Source organism: Elephas maximus, chromosome 19, assembly GCF_024166365.1.
Source record: "Elephas maximus indicus isolate mEleMax1 chromosome 19, mEleMax1 primary haplotype, whole genome shotgun sequence".
Lineage (NCBI taxonomy): Eukaryota > Metazoa > Chordata > Mammalia > Proboscidea > Elephantidae > Elephas > Elephas maximus.
The window spans coordinates 29,994,042-30,008,828 of record NC_064837.1 but is presented as its reverse complement, the minus strand read 5'-3'; the positions used below and the strand labels follow the sequence as shown (position 1 = coordinate 30,008,828).

The window sequence follows — 14,787 nt, the reverse complement described above, 5'->3', positions numbered from 1 at the left end:
ATGTCCTTTGCACAAAGGATGACCCACCTGAAGCTCTCCCTACATTGCCAGGCTGGCATTTATATCATCAGGAATTCCTTCACATGTCAGGGGCATGGGGCCAGGGACCCAGGGGGGAAACCGGGGGTAGGCGGTCAGTGGGGGTGGAGTGGGAGTGAGGGCAAAGTCAAAGGCAGGGGTAGCTCACCTCTTGAAGCATCTGAAGCTGCCTGAACGTAGCTCTCCTGAGAAACAGGGAAGGAGACTTGGTTAATGTGGGCCCAATGTGGAGATGGCCAGTGCCCCCACAGTGAGGGGAGGGGGACTGCTGGAGGAGCAACACAGGCCCAGGGGAGCTGCCTTCGCTGGGCATGGAAAAGCAGATGAGCTTTGGCACCAGGCCGGCCTGTGTTTGAATCCTAGTTCTTTGACTCACTACCTGGGACATGTTGGGCAAGCTAACTAAGCTCTCTGAGCCTCGACTTTCTCATCTGCAGAATGGGAATGAGAACAGCAGCTGCCTCACAGGGCTGTTATTAAGATGCCGTGGGGTAATGTGAAAGAACCCAGCATGGCGCCTGGTCCGGAGATCTTAGTCCCCATCAGACTGATTCTGATCTGGGTGAATTTCTGTCTCTACTGGACTTTCCGAAGGGGTGGGTCAGGCTTGTCCTTTGAAGGAAAAGAGTAAGAGGCATCCTTCTCCAGCCCGAGGGGTCCAGGAGAGAGGGCTGGGACAACAGACACTGGCCACCCCAGCCCTGGCCCAAACCATTTTCAGGCCACAGGCCGCCCGGTTCCGGTACAGTGTGGCCAGAAGGGTCTTATCCTTTGTCAGCTTCAGGGCCTGACTGTAGCTCTTCTCCGCGGCCTTGTAGTCCTGGTCCTGGAAGTGTTGGTTCCCTTCCTCCTTCAGCTGCACTGCCTCTGCCTCTGCCATCTGTAGGGAGAGGAGCGGCTCAGTGTCGCCAGCCCTTCACACAAGATGAGGGCTGGGCTCCTGGCCGGGGGTCCAGAGCTCCAGGCTCCTCTCCTCCTCCAGGAGACCTCGAGGCTGAGGATTCTGCCCAGAAGGAACCTGCCCCAGGACTCCCAATTCCTTTGCTCCAGAAGGACACGACGGTTGAGAGCAAGGCCCAAGCTGAGAGGAGTCTCAGAGTTCCTGTGCCTAGTTCTCTGTCCCTCCCAGCCAGGGCAAGTGAAGCCCCCTTCCAAATGCCTGAATTCTCATTACAGTTCCCCGTCCCCCTCCCCAGCCCAAGGAACACTCCTGGGCCCAGCTTACTCTCTCAGCAAGGATGGAACTCTTGATCTGTGCTCCCGTGATGTGACCCTCCAGCCAGCCACCCTGGGTCTGCCCCTCCCAGCCCCCACCCAGGAGATTTTATCACCCTTGCTAGTGGTTCCAGACCATATTTGGCCATGGGGGCAGGTGCCCCTGGAGTGTGTCATTGATACTCTGGGCCCTCCCCCTCTTCAGACAGGACAGTCATTACCACGTGGAAGGGCTGACCATCCCCTGCCTGAACACCCTGCTCAGGGGCAGTCCTGGGGGCTCATGTACTCACAGCCCAAAGATAGAGGGAAAGATCCAGAAGGGACAGGGACGCCCTAGCTGCTCCCCCTCCTTGGGCACAGCTATAACACCCCTTTTCCACCTCTATCCCAGATAAACAGCCTCCTCCCCCCAGTCCAACCAATGCTATTTAGGGAGCAGAGTGACAGCTGAGGGGCTGGCAGACTTGGACAAACAGAGCAGCTGCCCAGGTCCCAGACCAACTGGAGACTTCCAGAAATGCCTTTCTGGAGGGAGGGGGAGGGAAGGGGGATAAAAACTCCTTCCCCTTTCCACTTGTCTACAACTCCCCAATTCCTCCTTCCTTCACTTACTGAAAGTGTCCTTGCTTTTCAGAAACACCAACAGGACTTGCTAACTCAGTTTATAGTGTAAATGGATTTTTGTTTGTTTTGGTCTCATGGCTCCTGTTCATCTGTCTGTAACCAGTGAATATAAGGTACCGGAGTGGTCAGCCTGCCTCTCGCATCAGACAGGTAGCTCCCTGAGGATGGACTCTGCATATCCTCCATCAGACAGAAATCTTCTCCAGGGCAAGACCCTGGGCAGACTGGAAATTCCCTGAGACCAAGGACTGTATCCCCCCATCCAACTGGGAACTCTCCTGGGATACGTTGAGTCTCCCTCACCAGAAAGGGATCTTTCTGGGGCAGGAACTCTGCATTCACCATCAGAGAGAGGTCTCCACTGGGACAGGAATTGTTTCTTCTCAAGAGACTGAGAGTTCCTGTCGTAGTCATCTAGCATTGCTATAACAGAAATACCACAAGTGGATGGCTTTAACAAAGAGAAATTTATTCTCTCACAGACTAGTAGGCTACAAGTCCAAATTCAGGGTGTTAGCTCCAGGGGAAGACTTCCTCCGCTGGCTCAGGAGGAAGGTCTGTGTCATCTATCTTCCCTTGGCTTAGGAGCTTCTCAGAACAGGAACCTTGGGTCCAAAGGATGCACTCTGTGCCTGGCATTGCCTTCTTGGTGGTATGAGGTCCCCCTGTCTCTCTGTTTCCTTCTCTCTTTTATACCTCAAAAGAGATTGGCTTAAGACACTATCTAATCTTGTAGATCTCACCAATATAACCGCCATTAATCCATCTTATTACATACAGTGATAGGATTTGCAACACATAGGAAAATCACATTAGATGGTAAAATGGTAGACAATCATACACTACTGGGAATCATGACCTCGCCAAGTTGACAGATATTTTGGGGGGGACACAATTCAATCCATGACAGTTCTCATGGCAAATTTATAAGATTGTCTCCACTTGGACTCAGGACTCTTCCTGCCTTTCAGTGTCTCCAAGCCTGGGCTGTGAGCCTCCCCCTGGAGAGAAAGGACCGCATCTCCACGCAGTTTGGCTTCCCTTGCACAGGGCCTGGCAGACAATCAGTGCCCATCCATGCTTCTTTAATGATTGAGTGAACAAATAGTATCTTCATGCTAATACTTTGTTCCACTGACCACGATTCTTCTCCCCACACCCCAAACCCAATATATCTGCAAACTTAACTGACTGAGCCTGAGAAAGAGACTAAAGAAGAAGCATAGGTTGGAATCACCCACACTAGGTTCTGCTCTTAGCTCTGAGACCTTGAACGCACAGCTATGTGACCTGGGACCAGTTCTACTGCCCTGCTGGACAAAGGGCAACACTGACACATGCTGGTTACATGAATGAATAAATGAATGAATGGATCAATTCTCCACCCTATTGGTGTCCCAAGCCCTGGGTCCCTTTGAAGGCAAGCTCTCTCTAGCAATGAGGCAATATTAGAAAGAATTCTGCCATTGGCAGAGAACTGTACTTCTGTGACTTTAAGTCCAAGAAATTCTGGATTCAAATCCTGACTGAGTCATTCATTACACAAGCATTCCTTAGCACCCATTACATACCAAGAATTGTAAATGATAATGGAAGCAGAGAGTACTCGTGAGGATAAGGATTTGTGTCTATTTTGTTCACTTACATACTCCAAGTGCCTAGAACATAGTAGGTGCTCAATATTTGTTGAATGATTGGATGAAATAATTTCATGGATCTGTGATTTCTAAGTGTGATGAATGCCCAGATGTTTTGGAAACATAACAGGGAAACAGGATATAGTTTCAGATAAAGTTTCCTGGAGTAAATGATTAAAAAAAAAAAAAAAAAGGTGAGTTAATATATGTAGAGCCCCTAGAACATGTGGCTGGCAGAGAATATGGGCTCAATATAAATTTGTTGAACGCATGAATGAATATTTAAGGCAAGAACTGAAGAATGAAGAACTCTTCCAGAAAGAGAAAAATAAAAATGCAAAGCACTGAAGCAGGAAAAGTCAGGCCATGGAAGAGAGAGGTGGCTGGAGAGATACGCAAGACTGAGTGGGCCATGGTAAGGAGTTTGGTTTTTTCCTGCATGTAAACGGGAGCTGCTTCAGGGTTTTAGGGAGTATTGAACCAGAATTTCTGCTTGAAAACTTCACTGACTGCAGTGTGGAGAGTAGACTGTAGGAGGAAAGAGTGGAAAAGAGGAGGTACATCAGGAGGCCATAGTATTGGTCCAGGCAGGAAATGACAGTGACTTAGACAAGAGTGTGTGAACAGGTGTGAACAGATTCAGTCCTCCGCCATTTCCTGAACAGGCTGGGTTCCAGGAATCAGTACCCCTGCAGGGGAAATTTACAAAGCCAGAGATAATACACTGAATTGAGGGCAGAGATTATTATTACTTTTTAAATGGATAAAGCCAATTAAGACTTGATGAGTGCAAAAGAAAAACATTTCTACAGTTATCAACATCATAAAGCAACAATAATAATGACAGTATCAACGTTTCAGGCATTGTTCTATCTCTATTTTGGGTAAAATCATTCAACCTCTCAGGACCTCGGTTTCCACATCTATAAAATGGGGCAAGAATCCCTGTTCTGAAGAGTCAAAATGTCGTTTGTATCCCATAAAGCACTCGGAAAGATTGAATGTGGAGGTGGCTGAGGCGAGTCCACCCAGGTAAACCCATTTCCAACACCTGAGGACAGGACGGCGCGACACTTCCCCTCCCGACCACCAGACGGCAATGTTGCCAATCGCAGCACCCCCGTCCATGGGGCGACGCTCTGTCCCGCCGCAGTCTTTCTCCTCCACGTGGGGACGCAGGATGGCGGCGGCGGCGGTGGCGGTGTCGGTGCGTGAATGGGGGCGGAGGCCCCCGCAGCTGGGCCCAGGAGTTCTGGGTCCCCGAGGCCCGAGGGAGGCGGAAGCGGGGGCCTCCCCCTGTGGCGACTTGGCTGACCCCCGCCGCGCGTGTCTGTGCAGGGCGAGGAGGCGGCGCGCGACGTGCAGCGGCTGCTGGTGCAGTTCCAGGATGAGGGGGGGCAGCTGCTGGGCGCCCCTTTCGACGTGCCCGTGGACATCACCCCGGACAAGCTGCAGCTCGTGTGCAACGCGCTGCTGGCCCAGGTCAGCGGCAGGCGGGGACGGCTCCGCGTCTCCTTCCCCAGGCGAGGGGCGGGCGGCTCTGCCTGGGCCTCGCCCGGAAGGGGGATCTAGAGACCAAAGGTCTGGCGTTGAAGGCCCCCTGTTATTACTCACTGACAGTGGCCGATGCACCCCCGCGTGAGTCTGCGGCAGTGCCGCCCACCTCAGGGGAGGGTTGGAAGATGTAATCTGTGAAAGCGCTTTGCACACCAGCCATGTAGCATCCACCTGCGGAGAGTGACTGTATTTTAAACGCATTGAATGTATTATCTCATTGATTCCTCGCCACAGCCCTGGGGATATATTAATACTCCCATTTTACAGTGTGGCCCGGAGGGATTAAATTATTTGCACGATGCTATACAGTACGTAAAGTCCCTGGGTGGTGTAGATGGTTTGTGCTTGACTACGTAAAGTCCCTGGGTGGTGTAGATGGTTTGTGCTTGACTACTAACCTGAAGGTCGGCGGTTTGAACCCCGCCACCCGCATGGTAAAGATTATCGCTAAGAAAACCCTATGAAGCAGTTGTACTCTGTAGCACATGGTTGCCGTGAGTCAAATCGACTTGATGGCAACTGGGCACACACAGTAGGTGGTGGATCTGGAGTTAGAACCCAAATCTGTCAGACTCCAAACCCATGCTCTTAATCTCTAAACCAGTGTTTCAGAAAGTGCTACCCTCAGATCACCTGGGGGGTGGAGAGTGCCTGTTAAAAATGTAATTCCTGGACCCCACCCCAGACTCACTGAATAAGAAGATCCTGGGGGTGAAACAGGGAGTCTGCATTTTAAACAAGATTTTTGGCTGCTTCTTACACATTAGATAGCATTGTGTGGCATAATTCTATATACTAATCCTAATCCCTGACATTAGTTTTCTTTTTTGAAGAGCTCTGAACAATGTGAATTCCTTAGTCATTAGTCATAGGACATTGGGCTAGTTATTGTTACTTAGTTGCTCTGAGCCTCAGTTTTATTCATTTGTCAAGTGGGAGTATTAATGTCCACCTACCAGGGTGCTATGTAAATGTACAGTCACTCATCAAGGGTACCCATGAAGGGTGGCTGAAGAGAAGGAATTTTCACCTTCCCACAGCTCAGTACATCCCTTGATGGGGGAGTTTCCCCTTGCCCTTGCTCTTCAGGAGGATCCCCTGCCACTGGCTTTCTACATCCACGATGCCGAGATTGTCTCCTCACTGGGGAAGACGCTGGAGTCGCAGGCTGTGGAGACGGAGAAGGTCCTCGACATCATCTATCAGCCTCAGGCTGTCTTCAGGGTCCGGGCCGTGACCCGCTGCACCAGCTCCTTGGAGGGTCACAGTGAGGCGGTCATTTCTGTGGCTTTCAGCCCCACTGGGAAGTAAGGACCATGGCAGAATTGGGGAGGAGGATGTGGGAAGTACAGCCTGTAGCTGAAGTGGAAAGGGTCCCTCCGAGTTATGATCAGTACCGTAAGACCAGAGCTATGAGCTCAGGGTGCTAGTGAGTGACTTCCCCGTGGCCAGTGAGGCTTGGTCCCCAAGGCCAAGGACACCTGCCTTGGAAGAGCCCTTCCTGGACTTGAGATCAGGAGATCTGAGCTGCAAGCTCAGCTCTGCCCCTTCCCAGCTGTGTAACTTGAGCAAGTCACTTAACCTTTCTGAGTTCTTCATATGTGAAACCGGAATTATTTGCTTCTCACAACCCCATGAGGATAATGAGAAGCTTCAAAAGCTGGTTATAGCTGAGGCCATTCCTTTTAGGAAGGAAGAGGAGAGAAATGGCCTCCTGGGGTCTTTTCTCAGATGGCTTCAGTATCATAGGGGAGAGAAAAAAGTCCAGTCCCAGATTCTGTTCACAGAAGTCAAGTGATTGGGTGGTAGGGATGCATAGGTGCAGTGTCTCCAGGTTGGGTCACTTTGCCACCACTGCAGAGGTCGAGCAACCTCTCTTCCACAGGTACCTGGCCAGTGGCTCTGGGGACACCACTGTGCGCTTCTGGGATCTCAGCACCGAGACACCGCATTTCACTTGCAAGGGTCAGTATGCCATTAGCCATTTAGGGGTTCTTCTGGGAATGCAGTGGTGGGTGGATAATTTGCTCAGCGTTTTAGTTCTCGAGGTGGCCCAGGCAGAGTCCAACCCCTTAACTTCCAGTCCATACCAGATTCTCCTGTGGGACCTAGTTGGTAGCTCCCTGTTCCTAGGTATGAACTGTACCCTTGAGCCTAGCCAGCGCTTACAAACTGCAGAGAACGGGCCAAAGAGTCAGTGTGGGATGGTGGGGAGGGCCGATGGGCAGAGAGCCAGGAAATCCTGGGTTCAATCCAAACTCTAGAAGTGGTCCCCACATTTAGTGTCCATCGGCATCACCTGGAGGGCTTGTTACACTACAGAATGCTGGGCCCGCCCCCAGAATTTTTGTTTCAGTAGGTATGGGGAGGGGAAAGAGAGAATTTGCATTTCTAACAGGTTCCCAACGATACTTTAAGGACCACACTTGGAATAGCCACTGCAAAGAGCTTGGCTGCTAACCAAAAGGTTGGCAGTTCGAATCCACCAACCGCTCCTTGGAAACCCTATGGGGCAGTTCTACTCTGTCCTATAGGGTCGCTCTGAGTCAGAATCGACTTGAAGGCAACGGGCTGTACCACGTACTAGCTGGGTGACCTTGTGTAGGGCACACTCCCTCTGTAAGCCTCAGTTTTCTCATTTGGAAAATGGGAATGATAATTCTTGCTTTGTTGCATACCTTAGAGCTATTGTGAGAATTACATGGGGTGATGCGTGTGAAAAGACTTAAACCGTGTATCGTAAAAGGAATTGTTAGAAAGTGGTGTTGTCTACAGCCAGATGCACAGCCTCATTTTCTTTTTTTTCTTTTTGGCTTTGAGGAACTAAAATTTATTTTTTCACAGTTCTGGAGGCCTAAAGTCCAAAACAGGGTCTCTGCCCTTGGTAGCCCCAGGAGTTCCTTGGCTCCTTGGCTTGTGGCCCATTATCATATAGTAACTGTCTTTCCTTGTGTGTGCTTTGCCTCTGTGTTTGTAGCTAGTTATCACTGAATCAGGGCGACTTATGGCACCCTTATGTATAACAGAACAAAACGTCGCCCAGTCTGTCCTGTGCTGTCTCCGTGAACATTGCTGTGTTTGAGTCCATCGTTTGCACATTTCTCTTTTTCTGTCGTTCATTTATTCAGCAAATAGTATGGAGTGCCTGCACTGTGCCAGGCACTGCTAGCACTAGACAGATGTGATCCTTCTTTTCTACCCTGTCTCTTAGGACACAGACACTGGGTCCTTAGCATATCCTGGTCCCCAGATGGCAAGAAGCTGGCCTCCGGCTGCAAGAATGGCCAGGTAGATGGTGGTCAGGATAACTAGGCAGGGGCTGTGGGTCCTCTTTGCTGGCGGACAGTTCAGAAACAGGTTCTAGTGGGTTCGGGGGGGTGGTGGTCAGGTGAGTGGTGGTGTGGCGGGGACCCTTGGGGGGGCCAGGGACAGGTTGAGCAAGGTCATTTGGTAAGCTTCTGTTCTTCAGATTCTCCTGTGGGACCCAAGCACAGGGAAGCAAGAGGGCAGGACCCTTGCGGGCCACAGCAAGTGGATCACAGGCCTGAGCTGGGAGCCCCTCCATGCGTAAGTGAGCAGTTAGAGCTGTGGGGGGCAGCGTGCAGGCTGTGGTGACTGAGGAGGCAGTGGGGACAGTCTTCCACCTGTGTTGCTGCTTTGGAGAACGCTGCTCTTTGCGAGACCTAAGAACCACTGCAGTGCAGCCAGATCTTGGGGTTAGGAAGCTATCAGATTGTCACTGGCCTTTGAGTTGGGAGTGTGAGGAGCCATTGGAAGGCAGGTGTTGCCAGATCAGAAGCAAGGTCACAGCTCCCTTCTTCCTGCCAGGAACCCTGAGTGCCGCTACGTGGCCAGCAGCTCCAAGGACGGCAGCGTGCGGGTGTGGGATACGACCGCGGGCCGGTGTGAGCGCATCCTCACTGGGCACACCCAGTCAGTCACCTGCCTCCGGTGGGGAGGGGACGGGCTTCTCTACTCTGCCTCCCAGGACCGCACCATCAAAGTCTGGAGAGCTCACGATGTAAGAGCCAGCAGGGTCCAGAAGTCGGTCTAGGAAGTCTCAGGTCATGGGATGCTGGCGCTGGAGGAGCCTTTCTGTCAATGAGCCCAGTGTTTCTCACTGCCCAGTGTCCTGTGGTCAGCGCGGCTCATGCTAGAAAAGATTCCAGTGTCCCTTGGCACAATCAAGGCTCTGAAAATTCCTGCCATGTGTAAAAGCTTATTTTGCTTTATTGGACCCACCGTGTCCTAAATTTATTTAACTGGGGTCCTTTTCCTCCGACTTGCTTAACCTCCTTCCTGTGAAACATATTTTGAGAAACATCGACCTGGACTGGGACCCTTACATTCCAAAGCAGGAGACTTGAGTCTTTCGGATAATATCATTAAGATCACAATGAATGAGGGGTGAAGCTGGACCAGGGTCCTGGTTCTTAGTCCCCATGCCACTGCATGTCACATCTTCTGGAATTAATATGGGGCAAGGGTCACCCAAGTGTGGAGAGTGGTGTGTGCGGGGCTCTGTGTGTGTGTGGCATGGTGTAGGTGCGTGGCTCTGTGTCTGACCTTTCCCTATCTCTATCCCAGGGGGTGCTGTGCCGGACTCTGCAAGGCCACGGCCACTGGGTGAACACCATGGCGCTCAGCACTGACTACGCGCTGCGCACAGGAGCCTTTGAGCCAGCCGAAGCCTCAGTCAATGCCCAAGACCTCAGAGGGTCCTGTGAGTGAGCAGAGAAGGAGGGGAGGGGGCTGCTTGGGGAACAGCCGGTTCTCTAGGTGAATGGTGTGAGTTGGATCGTTTGTGTTGGATTTTCTAATAAGCCTTGTTCCTCATCCCCTTCTCTCCCCTCTGGTACCTGGACACAGTGCAGGAGTTGAAGGAGAGGGCTCTGAGCCGGTACAACCTTGTGCGGGTGAGTGTGTTGCGGGCTGCATGCCTTCCCAGCTCCGTACCTCTTCCTCAGCTGGTCCCTAAAACCTGCGCTCTCCGCAGGCACTCAGGCCCCTTCCCTTCTGGCCCCGGCTCAGAAAGTACCTTTTCCAGAAAGTTGTTCTTGATTATCGTACTTTACAATCCTAAAGTCTTAATGCAGTAGGGATCATTTTGTCTTATTTTGTTTTGTTTGTTTGCTTATCTGTTACATTCCCAAGGCGCCTCCCTTTTTTATTTTATTTAGCTTGTCGGTTAAGTAACATGTTCAAGTGGTCTAAGGTTCAAAAGATACAAAAAGGTATACAGTGAGAAGTCTTCCCATCTCTATCCCACAGACAGTCCCTTCCTTCTGGAAGCAGCAAACACTGCCAGTATTTCATGTCTCCTTCCAGAGGTTTTATCTACACACACATACGTACGTACGTATATACTGTATTTTTACACACGTAACGTGTGCCTTCTGCATTTGTTTGCTGGCTGCGCCCTCCTGTGAGGTATTTTTGTAAGCATGCTATGCTAATTTGTCCTTACAGCAACACGTAGAAGAGTATTGGCATGGTGGCACTTGTGAGGGTGCCTCACGGGAGGAGGGTGGAGCCAACAAACAAATGCAGAAGGCGCATGTTATTTGTGTAAAAATACCATATAAACACAAACACTTATGTAAACACATATGCATTCATATCAAAACAGAATATCTTTCCACTCCTTAAACACCACTACTAGACTGGTATTTCTTTTATAAGGATCAGCACAAAGCTGGTTCCTGTGAGGTAGAGGTTGAAGGTGTCCCAAATGCCCAACTTTTCCAAACTGCTGTCCTGCTCCATCATGGCCAACATCAGCTACTCCCCATCCCCTCAGTACTCTTCCATCTTTGGGTTCGGTACTTACTGTTTTAAGCGGTTTATTAGGGAAGTAACAGGGTACAACTCGGGATTGAGAACCACTCAGAAGTAACAGGAACAACTCAGGATATAGTTCTTGATCAGGACAGCTTCCTCTCTCCCTCTGCTGCTGCACCCCGCTCGGGGCCTTCTCCAGCAACTGTTACAGCTCTTAGCTCTGTGCGTCAGCAAGCCTCACCAGAGCTGTCTCGCACTGGTCTCCGAGTTCCTGCCATCTCACGCTGCTATCACTCTTGTTACTGCAGCACTGCCATCTCTCACTGTCTTCGTGTTACAGCTCCTTCTTCTCTCTCTGTATCTCCTTTTAAGCCTAGCAGGATGGCAGAACTGACCAATCCCATCATTAGGGTTCCATACACTTTATTTCTATGCCCCCCCCCGCCCCCAGGTTCCATGCATCTTATTTGCATTAGCAAGCTGTCCAGTCCCCTCGGTGGGCCATAAGCACCTTGTTTGCGTCGTTCCACCCAATCATTGTATGGGAATCACAAAGATTATGGCTAGAAGGACCATGCTAAGTAGTTCACTGCACCACACCCGGGGGTCCCATGTGAGTTGGCGGTTGGCCCAGGCCTCCTTTCTCCTACACCTGGCTCCTGTCCCTGGTGTTGGGTTAGGTGAGAAACTGCATTTGATCCTGAGTTCAGGCTCTCCTGTCTGAGACCGTATCTGACACTGTGTGCTTTCTGCCTCCCCAGGGCCAGGGCCCAGAGAGGCTGGTGTCTGGCTCAGATGACTTCACCCTATTCCTGTGGTCCCCAGCAGAGGACAAGAAGCCCCTTGCACGGATGACGGGACACCAGGCCCTCATCAACCAGGTGCTCTTCTCCCCTGATTCCCGTCTCATTGCCAGCGCCTCCTTCGACAAGTCCATCAAGCTGTGGGATGGCAGGACCGGCAAGTGAGTGGGTGGGAGGAGGAGGGGTGGTGGGAGGAGCTCAGCTCTGCCACTTACAAGCTGTGTGGCCTTGGGCAAGTGTTTGCATTTTCTGAGCCACTTTCTTCACCTGTAACATGCAGGCAAGACCCCTTACCTGTCAGCTTTGTTACAAGGATTCAATGACATGGCATATTTAGGGTCAGCACTAAATGGGCACTGAAAATGTTTATTCATTTTGTCTTAGTCATATAGTGCAGCTGTAACAGAAATAGCACAAGTGGATGGGTTTAACAAAGAGAAGTTTATTCTCTCACAGTCCAGTAGGCCTAGAAGTCCAAATTCAGGGCACTAGCTCTATAGGAAGGCTTTCTCTCTCTTTCGGCTCTGGAGGAAGGTCCTTGTCATCAGAATTTTGCTGGTCTCGGAGCATCTCAGTGCAGGAACTTTAGGTCCCAAGGATGCGCTCTGCTCCTGGCACTGGTTCCTTTGTAGTATAAGGTCCCCATGTCTCTCTGCTCGCTTCTCTCTTTTACACCTCAAAGAGATCAGCTCAAGACACTATCTAATTTTGTATACCTCATCAACATAACTGCCATCAGTCCATCTTATTACATCATAGTGATAGGATTTACAACACATAGGGAAATCACATCAGATGATAAAATGGTAGACAACCATACAAGGGAATCATGGTCTAGTCAAGTAGACAGATATTTTTGGGGGACACAATTCAGTCCATGACACATTCATATCTAAGAAGAGAAGGGATCTTAATGCTGGCTGAAGGGCCAGGGATGCAGCAACCCAGGAGAAGGTGAAGCGGCAGGTTTACGTTCTCACTGGTATCTGACCTTCCTCAGAGTATGGTTCATAGACCAGTGGCATCTGCATCACCTGGGAGCTTGACAGAAATGCAGCATCTTGGGCCCCACCCCAGCCCTTCTGAATCAGAACCAGGTGTCGCTTCTACCTATTAAAGGGTGAGAAGCACTGCAGTAATGGGGCTGCGTGCACTTGGGCTTGGTTAGGTTCGAGGCGAGGCAAAGGCCTGGGCAAGTAGAGAAGGAGCAAGGGAAGTTTTGCTGTGCCTGAAGGGGAGCTGAGTTTTGAGGGCCCACTACGTAGGTGTCAGGCTTTGTGTATCTCACACAGCAGCCCTTCGAGGTGGGTAATTCAGTTCCTTGTCCAAACACACATAGCTAGTCTTCACTGATGGGAAAGTCCCAGGTGGGCCTGGCCCACTGTTGTCCCGTGCCACCTGCCATCATGCACCTGATGTCTTGGGAGGGGTATCTGGCAGATTGGCTAAACAGTTGGTGGCATCGGATTCAAAGCCATGCAGATAGGGAGGCTTGGTAGGAGGCACGCGAGAAGCAGCTCATTTGGAGCAATTGTGTACAGTAGTGCTGACTGGTAGTGCCTAAATTGCTCTGGGGTGGGAGCCAGGCGATGAGACTTTGTAAAAGTTCCCCAGGTAGTGCTCACGTGCAGCCAAGGTTGAGGACCACTGCACTGGGCTTGGGGGACCCTTCAGTCCATGTTTGAAGCTCGAATAGCCATCATCCTCTTCCCCTGGCTCAGGTACCTGGCTTCCTTGCGGGGCCATGTGGCAGCTGTGTACCAGATTGCCTGGTCAGCCGACAGCCGACTCCTGGTCAGCGGCAGCAGTGACAGCACACTGAAGGTGTGGGACGTGAAGGCCCAGAAGCTGGCCACAGACCTGCCTGGCCATGCCGACGAGGTATGGCCACCCCAGGAGCAGGAGTGGGACTGAAGCCTGGCACCCCTCAGCCTTGGCCTGCTTCCTGACCTCTTCACTAACCCTCTCCCTGCCCACTTCCTCCCCCTACCTCACTTTAGGTATATGCTGTTGACTGGAGTCCAGATGGCCAGAGAGTAGCAAGTGGTGGGAAGGACAAGTGCCTCCGGATGTGAGTTTGGGGGAGGTGGTGGCTGGTGTGCTCGGCTCTCCTGCCCTGGAGTTGGTCCTTCTCCGGCATAGAATTCTGAGGGACTCTCCAGTGCCCATACTGCCCTGAGGTGGTGTGTGCAGCCAGGCGCTCAGTGGGCAGTCGGAGGCCTACGGGGATTACGGGAGACCCCACCAGTACTCAGGCCACTCTGTAGGGATAAGTCCAGGGCTCTTTCCAGAATGTGGCTATAGTTCTTTGTTGGAGCCCTGTACTTTGGAGTCTTCAGACCCGAGTTCAAATCCTGGTTCTACCTTTCACCATACAATCTTGAACTTGGTTAACCTGTTTCTTGGGAATTACCAAAGCTCAGTAGACTGTTGGAGGGATCAAAGATAGGAGGAGAAGCACACGTTGGGACCTGAAGCATTGTGTACCTGCAAAGGGTTGTCACTGTCGCTGGATGGCCATGGTGGGCCTCCCAGGGCCCTCGATTGAGGGCCTGGGTGAGGCAGGCAGTGGGTGTGCAGCCTGAGTTTGGGTGGCCAGAACAGTCAGTAGCCAGGATCTTGCTGAATGTGAAGGTAAGCCACAGGCTGTACCTTACAGTGGGTTCCTAGGATTATATGTCAGCCTCCCTTTCCTGAGGTAGGATCCCCATTCCTACTCCCCCACCTTCTCCACAGATGGAGGCGATGAAACCCCACAGTTCTCTCTGACCCTCACCTGGACTCAGCTTCTACCAGCTGCCTGCCCTCACAGACCCAAGGCAGGGGTGGCAGTTCACACACCCTCGTCCCCAGAGGGGACCCTGAGAACGAGTGTGTCCTGCTGTCCTTGGACAGACACCAGCGTGATATCCCATAGCTCCCCTATCTGGACCACCCAGAGCTGGAAACCAAAGGCCGCAGAGGTCATCACTGAGCTCAGCTCTTGACTATCTTTCTGTACTTTGCTGGGGCCAGAAGAAGGCCAGCAGCATGGCTGGACCTGTGCCGCTCCCTGCCTCCTTTCCCAAGCTCTTTTCAGGATCGGATCCCGGATTCTTTGGCCAAATAAATAACTTATATTTTGTGTG

General features: G+C 51.5%; 2 protein-coding genes across 6 annotated transcripts in view; one reads left to right on the top strand and one right to left on the bottom strand.

The window, feature by feature from the left end:
* UNC45B (unc-45 myosin chaperone B) overlaps positions 1-919 on the bottom strand; it is a 33,042-nt gene extending 32,123 nt beyond the window's left edge. For all 3 annotated transcript variants that reach the window (XM_049860165.1, XM_049860164.1, XM_049860166.1), the window contains exons 1-2: positions 752-919; positions 188-224 (exon numbers count right to left, since the gene is read on the bottom strand). In XM_049860165.1, coding sequence (XP_049716122.1) covers positions 188-224; positions 752-919 — 205 coding nt within the window. The remainder of the gene's footprint in view (positions 1-187; positions 225-751) is intronic.
* A 3,765-nt stretch (positions 920-4,684) lies between these two features.
* On the top strand, positions 4,685-14,787 carry NLE1 (notchless homolog 1). Of its 3 annotated transcripts, XM_049860807.1 has the most exons (13): positions 4,685-4,725; positions 4,857-5,000; positions 6,165-6,382; positions 6,961-7,040; positions 8,287-8,363; positions 8,545-8,642; positions 8,904-9,096; positions 9,663-9,798; positions 9,945-9,991; positions 11,618-11,820; positions 13,381-13,540; positions 13,660-13,730; positions 14,396-14,787. In XM_049860807.1, the coding sequence occupies exons 1-13, from the start codon at positions 4,699-4,701 to the stop codon at positions 14,406-14,408; spliced, it is 1,467 nt and encodes a 488-aa protein (XP_049716764.1). In that variant the 5' UTR covers positions 4,685-4,698; the 3' UTR covers positions 14,409-14,787. The 3 variants fall into 3 exon arrangements, 2 of the variants coding, with proteins under 2 accessions (XP_049716764.1, XP_049716765.1); XR_007514155.1 differs by lacking the exon at positions 14,396-14,787 and having other exon boundaries at positions 11,618-11,737; XM_049860808.1 differs by lacking the exons at positions 4,685-4,725; positions 4,857-5,000; positions 6,165-6,382; ... (1 more) ...; positions 8,287-8,363; positions 8,904-9,096 and having other exon boundaries at positions 8,565-8,642.